The following is a 21,398-nucleotide window of genomic DNA, read 5'->3' on the forward strand; positions in this document are numbered from 1 at the left end:
TAGGTGGAAGGAGGAGTGATGAGGGGTCCCCTTCACTGAAAGGTGTTAAGCAAAAAGCCACATGACCACCTGTCCAGCCAGTTGTGGCAGGGATCCCTGCTTGCTTTTGGGTTCACTCTGATGGCTTCTGAGATTCTCTGCCTGCTACCTGGAGCCCCTGGGAGAGAGGGGTGAATCAGACCCTGATGACCCAGCTCTACCTACTTTGCTCTTTCAGGACCGGACCCGAGCAGCCCTGCTGGACAATCTCCACGATGAGCTCCACATCCACACTCAGGCTATGCTGGGGCTGGGGCCTGAGGAGGACAAGTTTGAGAATGGGGGCCACGGGGGATTCCTCGAGTCTTTCAAGGTAAAGGAACATGAAAGCAGAAGCTGGGGAGCAGGGAACCAGGGGAGGGGGAGGGTGATCAAAAGGCCTAACTGAAGGTGGTCAGTCTGCTTCAAACCCAGTCCATAGATAACAGCCAGAGTTCATCTGATCACCAAGGCAGCAGGTACTAATATGGAGCAAGAGACTGGAGATAGGGGCAAAGGGGCAGGGGGAGTAGGTGGAGAAAAATACCTCCCAAACCTGTTTCTCTGCCTCTTACTGAACCTCTGACCACTGAAATTAAAATCCAGCAGGCATCTAGCAAATACCTTCTGTATATAGGGTACTGCACTGAGTACGAGGGATAGAGAGATAATAAATAACTCAGCCCTTGCCCAGGTGGCCATGTAAGCAGAGAGGAAGAAACCAATGCTAGGGGTGTTGTATAGGTGGAAAGGACTGTGCTTGGCAATGGATGGGATGTGGTAGGGGGAGGCCTGAGTGACAAGGAAGATGGCGATGCCCTCTACCATCTCTCTTCCTGGCTCAGGGACCAGGAACAGCAGGCAGGAATCCATATTTAGCCTTCAGAATACAAGCTGGGGAAGGGAGAGTCAGCAAGACCAATCACCTAGAGTTTGCTGTGTCAGCTATTATCCAAGCATTTATAAAGTGCTTATCATATTCTAGGCATTGTTAAATACTGGGGAAGACATAAGAAGTCCTTGCCCTCAAGGATCTGAAATTCTAACAGATGAGAATCCAGGTGCTGGCCTCCCTCTCTGGTTATAGAAAGGTTAACTTTGGCAGTGGAATGGCATTCCTTTTCTCCTTCTGTCGACTCCTCCATGGATAACTTCCCAGGCGAGGCCAGGGGAAGGACTGGAATGTCCCCATGGGACATTCTCCTTGCCACAGATTCCTTGGCCAGGAGAGAGGGTTATTTCTTTGGTCCCTAGTCAGGGCACATGGCCCAAAAGTCATCCCAAGATCGGGCTATGGAAGGGTGATGCTAAGGCTGGTGGGAGGGTCCTCTGGCGTCTGCTTAAGTGCTAATGGGAAGCTACTGGCTGAGTGAAAGACTGAGTGATGGAGACAAGGCAGAAGAAAAGGAGCAGGGAAGAAAACGGAGAGGGAGGGTGCCAGGACAAGACCTTGATTGAAAAGGAGAGATGAGTGAAATAGCTTAGATGAGAAATTGGTCTGGAATCCTGGGAAAGACAGAGAAATAGAAGATGGAGGAATAAAGGAGAGTGAGACTCGCAGAGCATCCTGAGTTCCTCTCACCCACCTACCTTCTTCAAGAAAGGCAGCCCATGAACTGTGCCTCATGATTGGACGTTGAGTCCACTCCTAAAGAGATCAAGGGAAAGAGGTGCCAATAGCTTTCTTGTTTACTGCTTCAGTATCCCACGAAGTAGGGAAAGTCTTACTCTGCCCTGCCCTAAATCCCTCCCACTGAGGTCTGAGATCACACTCTTGCTTAAACGTCTCCTTTCTTGTTTTTTTGTACCCATTTCTCTGGTAATGCCAAGGATATCTGACTGAATGCCATACCCCATCAGATCCTCTTTCTCTCCCAGCTGCAGACCCCATACTTCCTCACCTACCATATAGAAGTTGGAGCATGGCCCCTTAGCCACCTCTCCAGTCCCATTCTCACTGCTCTGGGTTTTGGACCAAGCCTGGGGACAAGACAGGGCCAGAGGAGCCCAGAAACAAACTAAGACACTGCTTGTGGCACAAAGATTCTCTGTTCTGTTCCTGCCATAGCTAGTTGGTGGGATTTGTTAGAATATGGGTCCAGAGGAGCTAGGGTTGTAGGTCTGACCCCCTAAGCACCAGCCAGTTCACAGGGGGCCTTGGCACAGTGGATGGTTCCGAGCTGTGGCATTTTCCCAGCTTCCTCTGGACCCTGAGCCTGTCCCAGGTATGGATGCCCTCCTTTGTCTTCCCTCTCTGGTCTCCTTGGGGATATGAGGTGCTCTGAGCATGATAGAATTTAGAGCCAGAAGGGACTGTAAAGATCATATAGTCCAATACCTTCATTTTACAGCAGAGGAAACTGAGGCTCAGAAAGGGAAAATGACTTGGCCAAGGATGAATGGAATCACTTCGGGGAAAAAAAAAGACCTTAGAGGTAGGTCATCTAGGATAAGCCCTATTATTTAAGGATTTAGGAGAAGAAAAGGGACTTGGCCAAGGTCACTCAGACAGTTGGTAGCAGGGCTGGGATGAGGACCCAATTTTTCCAGTCGTCACTCACTCATCAGAGATGAGTTCCTCCCAGTTCTTCTGGGCTCCGATGGCTATTCCACTGGTCTGAACCTGACATCTGCTGGCTGAAAACAGAGGTAGCCTGCATTGGTCTGCTAAGAATTCCCCATGACTTCACTAGACAAAGACGCAGCCATGGCCGAAGTAGCGCCTTCCCCCTCTTTTTCCACTCCACCCCTGTGGAGATAGGAAGTGGCAAAGTCCTGATGGCTCAGTCTGCTGTGGGGTGAATGCATTAGTCTGCAAGCATCCATGAAGCCACTATCATAGGTCAGGCTCTGTGCAGGGTACCAGGGATATGACAGTTCCTGCCCTCAGGGTGATTACATTCTATCAGGGGAAACAATGTGGACAAATATAAGAAAAGAGAAAAATATAAAGTAAATTTAAAAGCACCATTGGGAAAAGTTTACTGTAGAAAGGGGAGTTTTAGCTGAATTTTGAGGAAAGTGAGAGCTTCTAATAGGCAGAGATACATTCAAGGCATGGAGTATACAATGTGTACAAGGCACAGAGATGGGAGATGGAAGAAAAGTCATGTATTAGGAACGGTATTAAGGCCAGTTTGACTAGATGATAATGTTTGTGAAGGAGGTCGATGTGCAAGGAAGAAAGCAGGCTTGGGTCAGACTTTGAAGATCTTTAAACACTAGACCAGAAGGACATGTGCTCCGTCCTACAGACAGTGGGGTTTATTAAGCAGGACAGTGACATGAGAAGGAGACTGACCAATCAAGAAGCTCTTTGGAATTGGGAACCTGTGTGACCAAGGATGGTGGTGCCCTATGAGAACTAAAAAATTAGGGATAGGTTTGGAGGAAAAGGTCAAGAATTCTATTGTGGACACGTGAACTTTGGCATCTAGTTCAAAATGTCCAGTAGGCAGTTGATGATTGAAGACTAGAGGGTTACTAAGAGGGATTAGGGCTGAATGTGTAGATCTGGTGGTCAGATAGTAAGTGTGTAGTAAATGCTTTTCACTCGTCTGTACAGAGATAATAACTGAATCCATGGGAATTGATGAGCTTCTTGAGAAATAGGAGGGAAAGGGGGAGAGAGAGGAGGAGGAGAAGAAGAAGAAGAAGAAGAAGAAGAAGAAGAAGAAGGAGGAGGAGGAGGAGGAGGAGGAGGAGGACGAGGAGGACGAGGACGAGAAGAAGAAGAAAGAGAAGGAGGAAGGGTGAAAGAGAAGGAGGAAGGGTGAAAGAGAGAGAGAGAGGGAGGAGAAGCCCAGAGTTAGGGGGCCAGACATGGCTGATGATCCAACAAAGGAGTGGAAGACTCAGTAATAAACAGTATGTAGAAAATCCAGAAGGGAGAGAATACCTAGGAAGAGACGTTCACCAGTGTAGGCTACACAGAGACCAAGAAGGATGAGGACTTAACAGAGCAGTGGTAACTTTGGAAGAGTTCAGTGTCAGTTGAGTGATACTGGAACAAGACTGCAAAGAGCCAAAAAGTGAGAAGACAGGAGAGGAAGTAGAGACAATGTTGGTAGGCAGCTTTTTCTTCAGGGATTGTCTATAAAAGAAAGAAGAGATATGGGACAATAGCTTGAGGATGTGGTCAAGCAGAAATTTTTTAAGGATGAGGAAGATCTCTAGAAGAGAAAGGGATGAGGGAGATCTAGATATATTACTAGAACAAGAGAAGAAACCCACAGAAAAGGAGAGACAGAAGTTGAGGGAAACAAAGGTGATTACAGGGTTTAGATCCCAGAGCAGTCAGGCAGGGAGGGGATCAAAGGTGCACGTAGAGAGGTTGATCCTGGCAAAGAAGGGCCACCTCTACATCAAAGGCTGGCACAGAAGAGGAAAGAATAGGGGTTGGATTTGCTCCATGTGTTGAATTCACAGGATCAAGGAGGCCAAAAATGTGGGTTTGATCCCCAGATAATAACATGTATAGAAAAAATCACCAGGCTGCCCCCATCCTTGGCCAGTGAACTCCCCAACTGAGTGCTGTGTGTCATAAGGGAGACCAGACACTGGTATTTGTCACTTCCACTATGATAAGAACCTCTTTGCTTCAATGGTGACCCATAACTGCAGTGTCCTAGAAACAGGATTCTGACTTTATACTTTTGGTTAGTGACTCCAGAAATCCTAATTAAAGAAATATGGGCTGACAGTGAAAAAGGAAGACTCAGGTGTCTGTCTCCTAATCTCTCCATCCCTTTTGCTCCTTTCCTTCCTCTCTTATTTTTTCTCTTTTTTCTTTCCATCCTCCTGTTTCTCCTCTTTCTCAGGTTCCCTAGGAGAACCAGCGAGTCATTGGCTATCTATATTGTGCAGAAATATCTGGTTGAGAATGGAAAAAACTCAGGCAAAATCACACCATTAGCCAATATGTGCTTGCTAAGTTTCAAGGCAACCATAGGATACAGGGGAGAGGACCAACCTTGGAGTTTAGAAGACCCGAGTTCAAGTTCTGACTCCAACTCCGAGCAAGGCACTTAATCTCTCGGTGCTCTGGCAAATTTCTAAGGCTATACATGGCAAAGCAGATGCAAGTCCCTCACCAAGTATTCTCTACGTAGATGAAATCACAGATGTGGTGCAGTGTGCCAGGCACTGTACTGGGAAAAGTAAAAAATGAAACAATCCTTGACTTCAAGGTCATTATATTCTATCAGGAGAAATAATATAACACAAGTAAATACAAATATATACAGTACACATTACAAATATATATCTATTTATAAATATGTGCATCTACATAAATTTATAATACATTATTTAAAATATTAAATACGTATATGTACATGTCATATATATACATAAATATATGAATACAAATATGAATTTGCTTTGATGGAAGCAGTTTCCTCTCCAGGAATTCCCTACGTAGATGAAATCAAAGATGTGATCCAATGTGCCAGGCACTGTGCTAGGGAGACAAGGTCAGAAATGAAACAATCCTTGACTTCAAGGAAGTTGTATTCTAACAGGGGACACAAGATAACACAAGTAAATACAAATATACACAGTATATATTATAAATATACATTTATAACTAGGTATGTATACATATAGAAGGAAATACAAATATGTACACAGTAAATGCAAAATAATTGGGGGGGGTCCTAGTAACTGGAGGGGTCCTGAAAGACCTCATATAAGTAGTGGCCCTTGAACTGATTTTTGGAAGGAGTTCAAGCTTTGAATAGGCACAGGTGAGAAGAGACGGTGCTCCAGAAATAAGGGACTATCAGTACAAAAACATGGAGATGGGAGATGGAACATTTTGAAGAAGGAACAAGAAGTAAGCTAGTCTAGCTGAAACATAGAATGTATAAAGATGATGGTGAGTTCTGTTTTGGATATGCTAAATTTGAATTGTGTCTACAACTACCAGTTGGAAGTATCTAATAGGCATTTGATGACCAGAGATTGAGAGATTCGAGCTGAATGCACAGATCTAGGAATCAGCCTCCCTAGAGATACAGCCGCATTGAACTCACAGAAGCTGAGGATATCTCAGAAAGTGCAAGTGTAAAGAGAGGAGAAGGAGGCACAGGGCAGAACCTTGTTGCCCTGGTAAAGTGACTTGTTTAGCCAGCTGTCTTCCTAAGTCAGGCCATTGTTCCTTGACCTGGAAAGTATTTCTGGCACTTCTTACTCCCTTCCCTACTGACAAGAGAATTATCTCCCCACCTACCCACCTACCTACCCAATTCAGTTACCTGGGCAAGTTATTCCATTTCTCTGAGCCATGAAAGGACAGGGCTGAACTAAGTGGTCTCAAAGGTCTTTCCCCAGCTCTGAAATTCTGAGTTTCTGAGTCCAATGTTTTGTCTCTGGTAGAGAAGCCATGTGGTATAATAGACAGGACGCTGGACCTGGAGTCAGCAAGACCTTGGTTCAAATCCCACCTCAGATCCTAATTAATTACCTTTGTTACCTTGAACAAGTTGCTTAACCTCTGTGTCCATTTTTCTCATTTGTAAAAACGAGAGGGTTGGACTCAATGATTTTTAAAGTCCATAGATCTCTAGGTCTATGATTCTTTGAGGCAACTTCAAGGGATGTTTAATGGGAGGCCAGAATTAGCTTCCCTGGCATCACTATCCATGCCCCCCAAGCATCTTTATTGTACACAGCTTGGACCACCTGCTTAGTTAGGCACTCTTTCAGTTAGAGAGGAAAAAGTTAGTTTCAGTTAGTAGTGGAAAGAGCTTGTATTTAGAACCAGAGAACCTCAAAACATTCAAGTTTTTTCTCTGCCACTGACCACATAACTTGGCACCTCTCTGCCTCAGTTTCCTCACTTATAAAATGAAGGGGTTGGATTAAATGAGCTAAGAGATTCTTTCCAGTTGTGAATCTGTGATCCTATGATTTGTTTTAATGGACACTTGTGTGATATGTCTTAGAGGCTTCACAGCATCCAAAGAAATTCACTGTCTTGATAAGGGCATCTTTGCTCCAACTCCCTCTTCTGCTCTCCCCTCACAGCCCTTCTCAGTTCTGCAGAGGGTATGACTTTTGTCATTTTTCAGTGAGGCAGCCAAAAGGACACGGCTGTTTTAATGACATTTCAGGGGACTATTGCTAAGAGATCTAGTTCTGTGAGTTGGAGGGGAATGCGTCTCTGTGGTGGTTATCTCCAGCTTGGCATCTGAGAGAAGGGGGCATGACCAGGGGAGGGTGCTGGTTTTTTATTCTCAGTCTGGAAGGAAACTTGGCTCCAAAGGATGAGTGCTCTGTGAATGACCCTGCCCTGTCCATTAATCTGCCTAATTGACTGAAGCTGGAAGACAAGGCAAGAGCCTTCTCTGTGATGGCTTTCTAGGAAGAGAGCATTTCTGAACCCTGAGAGAACACAGTAAAAGTGGAATTTTTCATACCCTCAGTTAAGAAGATCCTTGGGGTCCCTATTGCCTCCAGAATCAACTATGAACCCCTTATTCTGGCATACAAAGCCTTTAGCAACCTAATTCCGTTGATGGAGTATGTGGCATGCTTCATGGTGAGCTGAAAAGCCTGCCCTCGATAGTCCAGTGGCTGCTATAACCACACATCTGTGTCCTTGGGGGCCTGGCTCTATAGCTGGAAGCAACCTTAGAGACTGTCTGGTCCAATGCCCTCATTTTACAGATGGGTAAACTGAGGCCAAGAGAACTGCCTAAAGTCACAAGGTAGTAAATAGTGATATATCTACACATGTTTGTACATACATGTACATGTATGAATGATGAAATAATAATAGCTAGCTTTTATATAGCCCTTTAAGGTTTGCAAAATACCCAAATGAGCTATCTCACTTGATTCTCATAACAAGCCTGTGATGTAGATGTTATTATTATCTCCATTTTACGGATGAGGAAACTGAGACCTATAGAGGTTAAGTGACTTACCCAGGGTCAGTCACACAGCTAATAAGTGTCTAAGGTAGGATTCGAACTCAGGTGGAAAACTGGGTGAAAGTGTGGATGGGTCAGCACAACCACCACTCGACAACTTATATATAGTTTTTGGAGACCTGCCTAGCTCACTGAGAGGTTAAGCTGCTTCCCTAGGGTCACACAGCCAGGGACTTAAACCCAAGTATTCCTGGCTTTAAGGCCAGCTCTCTATCCACTTCACCAGGCTGCCTCTAAGGCCAGGATAGTTATATCCATATTATGGATGGAGAAACTTGGATAAAGTCATTATTTGCCCATGGTCATATTCCTAATCTGTGTGTGAGGTTTGGATCCCAGCCCAGGTCTCCTGAGCCCCTCAGTTTACTCATGCATTAGATTTTAAATATTTAATGAATAATTAGAAAATTTTGAAGTCGGAAGGAACTTTAGAAATTACAAAAGTCACCCTTATGAGGAAAGCAGTCCCTGCCCATTATCAGACAGCTGTAATTATCAGGAAATTGATCTTTACACTTGGCTGATTACAAATGAGATCATGGCATCCTCAGCCTGGCTTGGGAAGGAAACTTAAAGGTCATCTAGTCCAACCCCCTCATTTTACAGATGAAGAAACTGAGGCTCAGAGATACTAAATGAGTTGTTCTAAGTCACACAGCTAGAAAGGGGCTGAGTTGGGATTGGATCTCGGTGCCTCTGGAATTGAGTCTCTTTTTCCCCTGCACCACTCTTGCCTCCCTGTCACTTCCACCCATTGGTAAGAATTTCTCCTTGGTTCTCAGGACAGAAAGTTAATCTTTATTTATTTTAATATTACATTTATATATTTTATAATATTTATCTCCTCCTACAAAGAGCCCCTCAGATATTTAGAACCAATTTTCATATTGCCCAATAGGTCTTCTCTCCTCTGGTTTCTTCAACCAGTCCTCAATAATGGAGGTTAAAACCCTTCGTTATAGCAGGGTTGTACATTTAGAGCTGGAAGAGCTGTTAGGGGGGGTCATCATTTTAGAGATAAGGAAACCAGAGCCCAGAGAGGTGAGTGATTTGCTCAAGGACACCCCGTAGGAAGAATCAGAGTTAGCATTTGAACTCAGGGCTTGTAACTCCACAATTCACCAATTCAGCAAGCATTTATTAAGTGCCAACTGTTTGTCAAGCACTGTGCTATGTGCTGAGGATCCAGTGGCATAACTGAAATAGTCCTGTCCTCAAGAAGCTTACGCTTTATTGGAGGAAAGCAACAGAGCTTTCCAAGCAAACATAAATTCTGTACAATGAGTTTCCAAAGGGGTGGGCCAGGTGTACTAGGAAGGGCAGTTTGTGGCCAAAGCTCCAGAGGGCACAAGGATATGGTGGAAAGAGGGCTGGGTCTAAAGACCTGGGTTCAAATCTTGATTCTTCTGCTGACTGTCTATGTGACCTTGGGCAAGTCACAACCTCTCTGGGTTGCGTTTTCGCATTTGTAAAATGAGGGAGTTGGGCTCGCAGTCAGCCCTTGATCCGTGATTCCAAGAGAGAGTTTGGGACCCAAAAGGGATGGAATCTCCTGTATGGCTCTGGAGGAGGAACAAGCGGTACTTAGAGCTCCCAGGAATCCTCCCCTGCTCTCATACTCACGCTCTGCCCCAATCGGTTAATAAACAAGCAGTTTTTAAATCCTCGCTGAACCCCAGGCGCGGTGTTAGGGATACAAAGACAAGTATTACCATCGGCAAACCTAACACCTTGATTTAGTCATACTTACGTGTTTGCCTCCATGGCATTTATCATGTGCATGTCCGAGGCATGTATTGTATGTGCGTGCACATGTGTGTGGCCACATGTGCCAGGCATCGATGTATTCGAATCCAGATAAGGGTACCCTAGAGTGGTCCTCCGGCTCCCCCTGGTGCCCATACTCTTCTCCGCAGAGAGCCATCCGGGTGCGCAGCCACTCCATGGAGACCATGGTGGGAAGTCAGAAGAAACATCAGAGCGGAGGGATCCCAGGCAGCCTCAGCGGGGGCATCACACACAACAGCGTGGAAGTGACCAAGACCACCTTCTCGGTGAGTGCGGAGCTCTGGGAGGGAAGGAAGGGGGTGAGAGAGGAGGGAGAGAGAGAAGGGGAGAGGGAGGGAGAAAAGGAAGGAAGGAAGGAGGAAGAAGAAAGGGGAAAGGGAGGGAAGGAAGGAGGGAAAGAGAGAGAGAGGGAAGGAGAGAGGGAGAGAGGAAAGAAGGGAAGGAAGGAGGGAGAGAGAGAAGAAAGGGGAAAGAGAGGGAGAGAGGGGAGGGAAGGTAAAACATTTGGCTAGGGCAGATCCATCTGGGTCATGGGAGTGTTTGGAGGGAGTTGTAAGCCTAGGTATTGGGGACGGACAAGACCTCCCCCCAGAAAGCGTTTGGCACATAAGGTTTTCACTTTGGGATTGCATCCGGCAGCCTCCAGTGGCAGCAGCCACAGGAAAGAACCAGTCGAGAAGTCCCATCAAGCGGAGGTCAGGGCTGTTCCCCCGCCTGCACACAGGCTCAGAAGGCCAGGCTGACAGCCGGACACGATGGTAAATCCTGGGGCTCATGACTGCCTTCCTTTGCGGTCCCATCCTCAAAGTGCTCGGGCACAGGGGGTGGAGGTTGGAGGCAGTGAAGTATGTTGGAAATGGCATTGGTTGTGGAGTTGGAGGACCTGGGTTCAAATCTAGTTTCTGATGTTTGCCACCTGTGTGACTTTGGGCAAGTCACTTAACTTCCCTGGATGTCGGAGCCCCCTTCCACATTTGAGATCCAGTGATCCAAGTCATGAGCCCATTACAATCTCTCCACAGACCAAGGAACATTTTTGTATTGGACCCCTTAGGGAGTCTGATGAAGCTTATGTACCCTTTCTCAGAAAAAAAAAATGTTTTTAAATGCATAAAATGAAATACAAAAGAAACCACATATATTGAAATACAGTTGTCAAACTATAATGCACACACACACAGGTGCACAGACCCCTGGCACAGACAAATAAATAGGTAAAACAGCTCCCTCTCCAAGCCATGCCCCCAGATATGGCCTCTAGCTTCCCTCCTGCCCAAGTCAGGTATTTCTTTAGTTGTAAGGGCAGATCAGGCCAAACTGCATATAAAAATTAGGACAAATGCCTTGTCTCCATTTAAAAATATACCACCAACAGATGGGGAAATCATAAGTCCTGGGTTCTAGTCCCAACTCTAACATTAGCTGTATAACCCTGGCCAAACGTCTTCCCTTGTATAACGGGTATAATGTCATTTATCTTCTCAATAGGTAGGAGAGAGACTGAAAGGAAAAGAGCATTTGGAACGCAAAATTTTTTAAAATGAATGTTTAAAAAATAATAATAAATAACCTTGGCCAGGGCAGCTAAGTGGCAGAGTAGTTAGAGCACTGGTAAGAAAGATTCCTCTTCCTGAGTTCAAATTTGGCTTCAGACACTTACTAGCTGCATGACCCAAGGCAAGTCACTTCACCCTGTTTGCCTCAGTTTCCTATCTATGAAATGGGTATAATAACACCTACCTCACAGAGATGTTGAGAGGCCCAAATGCTCTATAATGCAAACCCTAAACTGCTGTATCAATGGCAGTTATGTTACAGCAGAGAAAGCTCTTGCCCATGTGGGCTCTGAGCCCTTGACCTTTCCCTCATTAGCACTGGATCCTTATCCCAGGGCCCTGAAACAACTGGAGAAGGAGGGTGGTATGTATAGGGCTCCTAAAAGTGGGGGTGAAGGGAGGCTTTGGTGACCTCTGTTCTAAAGCTGCCCAAGGACCTGCTGATGGAAAAAGGCCTCTCTGACCCCCAAGGGGCAACCTTACTGTGAAGGCAGAACTTGGTGACTGCTGCTTCCTCCTTCCCCTCCCTACGCCTACTGAGAGTGAGAGAAAAAGCTGGATTTATGAATCATTAGCCTTTGACTTGGTGTAGGAGCTAAATGGCATGCATGACTTGGAGTCAGGAAGACCTGAATTCAAATCCTGTCACAGAAATTTACTATATGTGTAACCTTAGGCAAGTCACTTAATCTGCCTTAATTTCCTCATCTGTAAAATGGGGGTGATCATAATACTAGTGTAAGAATCAAAAGCTTGCAAAGTGCTTTGTAAACCTTAAAATCCTATATGTAAATGTTAGTTATTGTTATAATTAGTATCGTCTTTTCCCTCCTTCCTGTCTCCTCAGTGACAGTGTCTCTAGCACTCCTAAGACTCCAGATGGTGGCCATTCCTCTCAGGAAGTGAAATCAGAAACCTCGTCCAACCCTAGCTCTCCGGAAATTTGTCCTAACAAAGAGAAGTAAGGGGAAAAGCCCTTCTTTGGAGGAGCTGGGCAGAGGGCAGCCAGAGAGGGCAGAGTGAGGGGGGGCCAGAACCATCCGCTGGATCGGTGAAGCTGCCCCCTCCCCCACACTCTGCCCACCCAGTGACTTTGGGGAGGGGAGGAGGCCATGTTCAGGGGGGGCAGGGGGCTCTGTCCCACCCCTTCTGCCTTGCTTCCCAGGCCTTTTGTCAAGCTGAAGGAAAATGGCCGATCCAGCATCTCACGGTCCTCATCCAGCACCAGCAGCTTCAGCAGCACAGCCGGAGAGAGCGAGGCCATGGAGGAGTATGACATTGTGGTAGGCGGAGCAGCTACCCAAACAGAACCCAGACTCTCACTCGTGACCATCAGGGGCAGGGCTGGGGCCCTCCACTGTCCCATCCTCTTCTCTCCAACCTTGGGATTCACACACCTATCAGCCAGCAAGCATTTATTAAACACCTACTGTGGGCCAAGCACTGTGCTGGCATTAAGTAGCACAATGACAAAAGCCCCTGCTTGCAATGATCTTAGTACTATTTAGGAAGGTAGCCAATCAATACACATTTATTAAACACCTACTATGTCCCAGGCATTGTGCCAGCTGACAATACAAAGATAAAAGTGAGACAATTACATTTCCTATCCTCAAGGGGCTTACATTGAAAATAGAGAACTAGTCAATCAATAAGCACCTACTATGTGCTATATGACAAAAGTCCCTGCCCACAAGGAGCTTACATTCTAAACAGAGAGATATTCAATCAATAAGCACCCACTGTGTGCTATGTGACAAAAGTCTATGCCCACAAGGAGCTTACATTCTAAATAGATATTCACTCAATAAGCACCTACTGTGTGCTATATAACAAAAGTTCCTGCCCACAAGGAGCTTATATTCTATTAGAGAGATAGAGCATGTTCAACAATAAGTAAATACAGGACACATATCCCCACAATACACGGGGATGGTGACACAGGGCTCTCACAACTAGAAGAGTCAGGAAAGAAGTCTTAAAGGAGGAAGCCCCTGAGCTGAGCCTAGGAGGGGGCTCAAGGTCCCCAGAGGTGGAGCTGAGGGAGGAGAACACTCCAGGCAAAGGTGTAAAGTGGGAGATACAAGGAGAAGGCAGTGAGTTAGTTTAACTGGAACATAGAATGTGTAAGGGAGGATAGTGTAAACTTGACCTGTGAAGGTGAACTACAGTCATATTATGAGGAGCTTCAAATGACAGTCATGTGCCTTGAGGACAATGGGGAGCCCCTAAAGCTTGTTGAGCAGAGGAGTAACATGGTCAGGACTATCACTGGCACCTGTGCAAAGGATGAATTGGAAAGAAGGGAACCTGGATGCAGGGAGCTCAATTAGAAGGCTATTACATTAGTCCAGACAAAATAGTTCGGTGTGAGGAGAGAGGGATAGGTGTAGGAGATGCGAGGAGGTGAAACTTGCAAGACTCAGCAACTAATTGGAAAAGAGATTGGAAGGAAGAGGGAGGATGCAGTGAGCAACACTGCCAGATGGAGAGACCCCCAGAATGTTATAGATGTTCTCCAGGGAGAGAACCAAAGGTCTGGAAATGAGTAATACCTACTGTGTGCAAACCCAGCCCTAAATTCTGTGGAGTTGTGAAGTAAGAACTGCAAAAGTCAGGGAAAATTGAGTACCCTTCCAAGACATTGACTGTTGTATATAGACTGAATAGGAAAGCGAGGTATGGATGGGGAAAGAGATGCAAGTAGGGCTCAGAACCCTGAATGAAGTGGGGAAAGGGAAACTTTCTGGAGGGAGAAAGGGAGCCTTGGGCCAAATTTGAAGGAAGTCAGAGACATGAATTCACAAAGAGGGCGGGAATCTGACGTGTCAGGCAGGGAAAGTGATGCTAGCAGATGCTAGGGACTGGGCCAGCTGGATCATAGATTCATATATTTAAAGCTTATGGGAAAATTAGAGGCCATCTAGTCCCACCCGCTATGGCTGCTAGGTGGTGCCATTGCACATAGAGAGTCAGGTCTGAAATCAGAAAGATTCATTTCCCTGAGTTCAAATCCCACCCCAGATACTTACTGGCTGCATGATCCTGGACAAATCATTTCCCCCTGTTTGCTTCAGTTTCCTCATCTGTAAAGTGAGCTGGAGAAGGAAATGCAAAGCACTCCAGCATCTGTGACAAGGAAACCTCAAATGGGATCACAGAGAATAGGACACAACTGAAAATGATTGAATAACACAGTCCAACCTACTTGTTTTATAGATGAGAAAACTGAGGCCCAGAAAAATTTAGTGGCTTACCCAGGGTCACATAGTTAGTAAGTATCTGAAGTGGGATTTGAACCCAGGTCTTCTGAGTTCTTTCTTCTATACTAACCAGGGGGACCTGATTAGGGAAGGCCTATCTCAAACGACAAATTCTTCCTGTTCAGGTAGGGGAAGAAGGGTTGAAGCTGCTTTTTCTGGTTGTGTATGAAGGGTCCTGGCTTTGGAGCGAGAGGAGTCGGGTTCAGATCTCACCTCTACCACTATGATGTTGGGCAAATAATTTAACTTCTTTTGGCCTCAGTTTCCTCATTCATAAAAAGAGGGGGTGAGACTCCTTGGTTCTGAAATCTGATCCTGTGATCTCTGACAAGGTTAAAAGCCTCCATCTATTGTCATGGCTGGAATGGCGAGCTTGAAGTGAATCAATCTGCAAGCATTTATTAAGCCTTTACTGTGTGCTGGGGGCTGAATTAGGCACCAGGTATACACACACAAAGAATCAAACAATCCCTTCTCTCAAGAGCTTCCATTCTGTTGAAAGAGACCACAAACACACTTAGCCTCTCAGTTTACTAGGCAGGTCTCTAAGACTGTAAATCCTATACAAGGGACTGGCCCTTATTGGTAAAGGGAGCTCCTGTCCCTATCCCCCATTACTATGATGAGTTAGGGGCTCTCCTCTCCTGGGATCTGGTCCTGTTTTGTCACTGACTGGGGAGGGTATTGGCTCGCAGGCCAGGGAGGAGGTTGATGTCTCCAGGCCCTCTCATATGGGAGGCTTCATCAGGACCAAGTAGGGGAGAGTGTCTGGGGGAGAGAGGGTATTACAGTGGTTGGGGGTGAATGTAGAAAATCATCCAGCTGCCCATCCTCTTACCCCATCTCCCTTCCCCCCAGAGCAGCCAGCCCTCCACAGCTTCACCCTTCAAGCAGGAAGTCTTTGTCTACAGCCCGTCCCTGAACAACGAGAGCCCCAGCCTAGTAGCAGCAGCGACCCCAGTTATCATGAGCCGGAGTCCGACAGGTCAGTGATGTCCAGGGTGGGGTGGCACTGGTAGCCTTCGGTGTGACTGATAGCATCTGCTCCTGTTGAGCAGGAAAATGGGGTTCAAGTTTGAGCCCCAACTCTGAGACTGGGTGTCTCTGTGACAGTCACTGTCTGGCTATGGGATACAGCAGTGGGCATCACTGATTCCCTGTGGCATCTACCATAGCCCTGATGGGCATTTTTGGTGGAGTTCTGGCAGAGAGGATGTCTTAAGAGACCTGGAGGCCATAGCCATAGAATCAGGTAGAGGTAGGGCGGTGCAGTGGGGAGGTGTGCTGAATGTGGCAGCTGGATAGTTCAGTGGATAGAATGCTGGGCCTGGAGTCAAGAAGACCTGAATTCAATTCTGGCCTCAGATATTTATCAGTAGGTGGCTTTGGGCAGGTCACTTCACCCTGTTTGCCTCAGTTTCTTCATCTGTAAAATGAGCTGAAGGAAGAAGTGGCAAATATTCCAGTATCTTTGCCAAGAAAACCCCAAATGAGGTCACAGAGAGTTGGACAGAACTCAACAGCAACAACCATCACCTTGAATTAGTCAATTAACTCCTCTAAGCCTCAGTTTCCTCCTCTGTAAGAGGAGGAGGAAGGATGGATGGGCTGCCTCCAAGGCCCCTTCCACCTCTAAATCCCACATGAGACAGTATGAGAAAATCCCTTCATTCCTTTGGAACTCAGTTTCATTTTCTGTAAAGTAAGGTTGGTGGCCCAGTTTAGCATCAAACATATGTAATCACTGATACTTGGCAGGCTGAGGCTGCTGGGATCACTTAAGTTTGAGAATTCTGAGCTGTAATAGGGCTAATGCCAGTTGGGTGTCTGCACTAAGGCTGGCCACCAGGAGCAAGGGGACACCGGGATATCCAAGGAGGGGCAACCTGCCCCAGTCACACATGGAACAGGACAAAGCTCCCATGCTGATTAGCAGTGATATTGTGTCCAACAGTGACCAGGGCAATTCCAGCCTGGCTGAGAGAGGAAGACACAGGGTAAAGACAAAATACAAAAAACAAAGATGGGGTGAGTCTCGCCAGCCTCTGAGATCCTTCCGTCTCTAGATCTATGATCTCATGAACCTAAATAGTAGCATCAATCACGTTTTCTCGAGTCGCCTTCGTCTCAACCCTCACTCTTCCAGCTCTCACATTCTATGAGCATATGAGATTTCAAGTGTAGAGGCATGCAAGGAAACAGCCCTAGCTCTTCCTTTGGCCCTGCACTTTGTGGTTGTCCATCAACAGGGCTGCCCAGTTTGCTTGGTTAGACCACAGCACCAAGGTGGTTGGGGTGGCAGGTTTGATTCCCGTGTAGATCAGTGATTTTTGTCTTGTTTCCCAGCCACAGATGGCATCCTCAGCCCCAGCTAATCTCTTTAGTGAAGCATCCTATCACAAACAAGGCAGAAGAAAGCAGAGAGCTCAGAGCAAGCATCCTGTTGCTAGGGAGACAATGAAAGCCTACGGCTGTTTGATTGGCCAGGGGGTTGGGTCATTGAATATAGAAAGCTCATCGTCATTCCAGAGAATAGCAGTGAAAAGCTTAATTTGCTTTCATTCAACAAGCATTTGCTAAGTCTCAACTGCATGCAAGGTACAGAGGATACAGACAAAACTAACAAAATTTGCCCTGTCCTTGAGGGTTTACATTCGATGAGGCTTCTGGTACCATGGTTCAATGCTCACACCCCAAATCATGCTTCCTCTGCAGAGCAAATCCCAGTCCTTTCAATCAGTCATCCCTTACAGCAGCTTGGCAAGAAATCAGTCATAACATGAAAATGGCAATGATAGTCGATGATAGAAGCCTTCGAATCCAACCCATGGACCATTGACTGTGAATACTCATGCAACATGTCCAATGGGAGAGCATCCATCCGTTGCTTAAAGACCTCCAGTGAGCGTAAAGGGCAAATGTTTGTTCAGTGTTGGGCATGTGCCCAGCAGGTGGTAGATACTACATGGAGGAGATGCCAAAAAGATACTGCATCTGCCTTTTGTGAGCTCCCAGTCTAGCCAGGAAGTAGATGTAGGATATGATGAACCATGAAGTGAGGGTGATAAGTGATAAGTGTCAGGGGCTTTGCACATCAGGGGAATTTTTGGCCAAAGTAAGCAGGAAATTTCAGAAACCAAAGGACCAATCAGGTCCCAAGTCACATGTGTAATTTCACTTTCTGAGTCATTCACTTTTTAGGGTGTTGTTTATATTCTTATCCCCTTCAGGGTTGATGCTCCCAAGACTAAAACATTTTCTGTTCAATATCATGCATGACAGGTCAGAAAACACCTCAGTCATGCTAGGAAATCAGCCAAGACTCGGGAGCATGCAGACAGATGAGGCACCCTTGGTTGCTAAGCTGTCTGGTGACAGTCTCAGCTTCCCTTGGAACTTGCTTGAAGGAACAAGTCCCAAGTCTCTGAGCTGACCTGGGACAGGTTGGCATTTACCCTTCCCTAGTCATGGGCAAACCAGGATAAAATCCACTGACCCTCCTATCACCAACACTGAATGGACCATGGTTGCATTACACAGAGGTGAAGAAAAGGTGGAAAGGAAATGAGCATTTATATAGTACCTACTGGATTCAGATGGCTCTGGAGGAGAAGTGAGGCTGGTGACCTGCACAGCCCTCACTCACTCAAAACAAAGTCAAGTGCAACTCATGTCATCATTTCTCTGATGGCATGGTCTTCTTCAGCAACGAAGGGCAAACACACACACAGATGAGAAAACTGAGGCAGACAGGGTGAAGTGACTTGCCCAGGGTTACCCCTCTAGTAAGCGCCTGAAGCTGGATTTGAACTCAGTAAGATGAGTCTTGCTGACTCCAGGCCTGGCGCTGTGTGCACTATGGCGCCACCTAGCTGCCACTCAGGTAATAAATGTTTGTTGATTGACTGACTCAAATGCCTTCCCTTCTCAATCTTTTGCCTGACTGCTTCTCCTAGACTTGAAGAACAGGAACTCTCCGAGGTCCAATCTGAAGTTCCGCTTTGATAAGCTCAGCCACACCAGTTCCAGCGCGGTATGGAAGGAGACTCTGGGATGGGGGGGAGGGGGGTGTGGGGAGCCTCAGAGAGGGCCTGATTCATACAAGTATATTGGATCTGATTTGAGGGGTGCCTCAGAGGGTCCTGTGGACCCAGAGTGCCTGAAATGCAACCAGTCAGGGTTTGTTCCTTCGACTCTTGAAGGCTTTGGGGTCATCAGGAGCTCCCTGTGAAAACTCCCCTGTACAGCATTGACTGTCTCTGTATCAGGCTTCATTGTAGTTGGGATTAAGCTTGCAGATGAGGGCATTCCGGGAAACAGGGGTAGAGGTCTAGAGATGGGGAGGAGAGCGAAGGCAAAATCTGACTCTTTTCTTCTAATTTGGAGATGTGCCCCTCCCTGGAAGAAGAGTCAGGGGTGTGGGAAGGAATGGGCTTGGAAGGCTGGGAAGAGGGAGGCCTCTACTGTCCAACTGGAGATCCTACAACCCTTTCTTTTGTGTCAAGGCCTCTTAGTAAGACTTTCTTTTGAGGAGTGACTTCCCAGTGGGTTAGACATGCTCATATTCAAATGGAGACCCCACCTATTTATGTGTAAAATGCAAGAGCAACTTCCTGTTATCTTCTAGAGCATGGGTCTTACCTTTTCTGTATCACTCCCTCCTATGGCAGTCCCATGAAGCCTACGGTTTTATTGTTCATTTGTCTCAGTTATATCCACTCTTTGTGACCCCTTTTGGGTTTTCCTAGCTAAAATACTGGAGTGGTTTACCATTTCCTTCTCCAGCTCATTTTACAGATGAGGAAACTGAGGCAAACAGGGTTAAGGGTCACACAGCTAGTAAGTATCTGAGCCCCACACGCTATCTACTTGAACCATCTAGAAGTCTATGGACCCTTTCTGAAATGACATTTTAAATACATAAAATAAAATACACAGAACTACTGAAAAAACAAATCACACTGAAATACAATTACCATAATATTTTTTAAAAACTAGGATTCCCGGATTCCAGGTTGAGAACCTAGAGGTTGGTTATCCCTTTATCTGCTTTGGGCCAAATCTCACTTCCAAGTAGTTAGTTATTGCTGATTAGCACCTGCCCATCTGGGTAGCATAATGGATAGAGGGATGGACTTGGCATTTTTAAAACCTGAGTTCAAATCTGACCTCAGATACTTACTAGCTATGTGACCCTGGGCAAGTCCCTAAGTCTCTCTGTTTCCAAATCTATAAAATGGGAATAATAGCAGCACCTGCCTCAGGGAGTTGTTGTGATGACCAGATGAGATAATATCTACCTTTTGCAAACCATAAAGAAATATTAGCTGTCATTTTTCCACTGGTGTAGGTGAGAGTGTGGTGGGTCTAACACCCCCTTGTAAAATTTTGCTTGGTGCCCCCTGACAAGCTGCTATATTCCATATGTATTTATTATGTTGTCCTGGACAAGTCCCTTCATTTCCTTTAGCCTCAGTTTCACCTTCTGTAAAATGAGGGAGTTGGATTCAGTGACTAGATTTCTGATCTCCATTTACTCTTATTTAGATGCTCATCCCACAATACAGCAAAGATGAAAATCTTTTTTGCCCCTAAGTACTTAATTATTTCCCCTTAAACCAGAAAGATTTTGAGAGGTGAGCTTATCTGTTTCCAGCATCGTATAATAGAGAAAAAATAAATGTGGCCCATAAGTGGAAGTTTTTCCGAGGTCAAGGCTTCTTAATGAGATGCCATTATTTTTAAGCATCAGTTACCTGATCGATGCTTTAGAATGCCAGAAGCCCATCTCAAGGGCAAACAACCTTTCAGGTATCTGAGTTTGGAGGTCTCCTCTGGCCTCCCTTCTCTCCTCCTTCATGCAGAGAAGTATGTCAAAAGCAGACCCCTTGTACTCTTCCCCTTTGTCTTTGCACAATGCCTGGTGCACGATGGATGAGAAATACTTTTCTATTGCTAACTGATTGATTGATGATCACATGAAGTCTTTGTTCTGATTTATCCTGGAGCAGGGTCACTAGTGAGGAAGAGAAGTCCTTCATCTGTCAAAGGTGAGTAGAGGGATTGTCTCCCTTGGAGCCCAGTGGGATGGACGGGACCTGTCTCTTTTGTCCTTTTTCTGACCTTTACCTTGACTTTGTAAGGGCCACTTGGAGAGAGCCAACCACCTCGGGGTTCCATCAGCCAGTTCCATCTCCAAGTTCGGAGACAGGATTAAGTGGCCAGAATCCAAATCCTCTCTTCCCTGAAGCCTCCAGATTTGGGGCCAGGACAGGGAGTAGAAGCATTTGGGTACAAGAGGACAGCCTTAATAAATGCTTATTGAATAAAAGTGAATTCCAGGAATCCACTAGTCATATAGTCTCCTTGAAGCAGAGGTCACTTCTCTTTTGCCTCTGTATCCTTAGTGCCTAGTATAGTGTTGGGCACATAGTAGGGATTTAATATACAGGAAGGGAACAAGTATTTATTAAGCACCTACTATGTACGCTATTAAGCCCTTTACAAATATGTTTGTTGATTGATTCAAACAATTGACAAGCACTTATTAAACACGAGCTGTGTGCTTAGCCCAGTGCTAGGCTGTAAGGATACTGAGACAAAATCCCCTGGCCTGGAAGAAGCTTATATTCTATATGACTGATTGAATTAATTTGATCAAGTATCTACTATGTGCTGGGCTTGATGTCAAGTCTAAGACACAAAGACAAAAATGAAACAGTGCCTGTCAATCACCCAACTATTACACACCTACTATGTGCTACTGTGCTAGGCAGTCCCTGCCCTCAACAGGCTTAAATAGGGATTGGGTTTTCTGGGAAGGGGGCATTTCTTTA

The 21,398-nt window shown here is 45.9% G+C and overlaps 1 protein-coding gene across 6 annotated transcripts in view; it reads left to right on the forward strand.

Annotated features, from left to right (window-relative positions):
- The window catches only part of RAP1GAP2 (RAP1 GTPase activating protein 2), a 250,245-nt gene that overhangs the window by 222,622 nt on the left and 6,225 nt on the right, over nucleotides 1–21,398 (forward strand). For 5 of the 6 annotated variants that reach the window (XM_072639991.1, XM_072639990.1, XM_072639989.1 and 2 more), the window contains 8 exons: nucleotides 218–352; nucleotides 9,872–10,009; nucleotides 10,383–10,501; nucleotides 12,147–12,260; nucleotides 12,465–12,582; nucleotides 15,421–15,547; nucleotides 18,519–18,595; nucleotides 20,574–20,612. In XM_072639991.1, coding sequence (XP_072496092.1) covers nucleotides 218–352; nucleotides 9,872–10,009; nucleotides 10,383–10,501; nucleotides 12,147–12,260; nucleotides 12,465–12,582; nucleotides 15,421–15,547; nucleotides 18,519–18,595; nucleotides 20,574–20,582 — 837 coding nt within the window. In that variant the 3' untranslated portion in view covers nucleotides 20,583–20,612. The remainder of the gene's footprint in view (nucleotides 1–217; nucleotides 353–9,871; nucleotides 10,010–10,382; nucleotides 10,502–12,146; nucleotides 12,261–12,464; nucleotides 12,583–15,420; nucleotides 15,548–18,518; nucleotides 18,596–20,573; nucleotides 20,613–21,398) is intronic. The other variant, XR_011973893.1, reaches the window with a different exon arrangement.

Source organism: Notamacropus eugenii, chromosome 2 (genome assembly GCF_028372415.1).
Source record: "Notamacropus eugenii isolate mMacEug1 chromosome 2, mMacEug1.pri_v2, whole genome shotgun sequence".
In the NCBI taxonomy this organism is placed as follows: Eukaryota; Metazoa; Chordata; class Mammalia; order Diprotodontia; family Macropodidae; genus Notamacropus; species Notamacropus eugenii.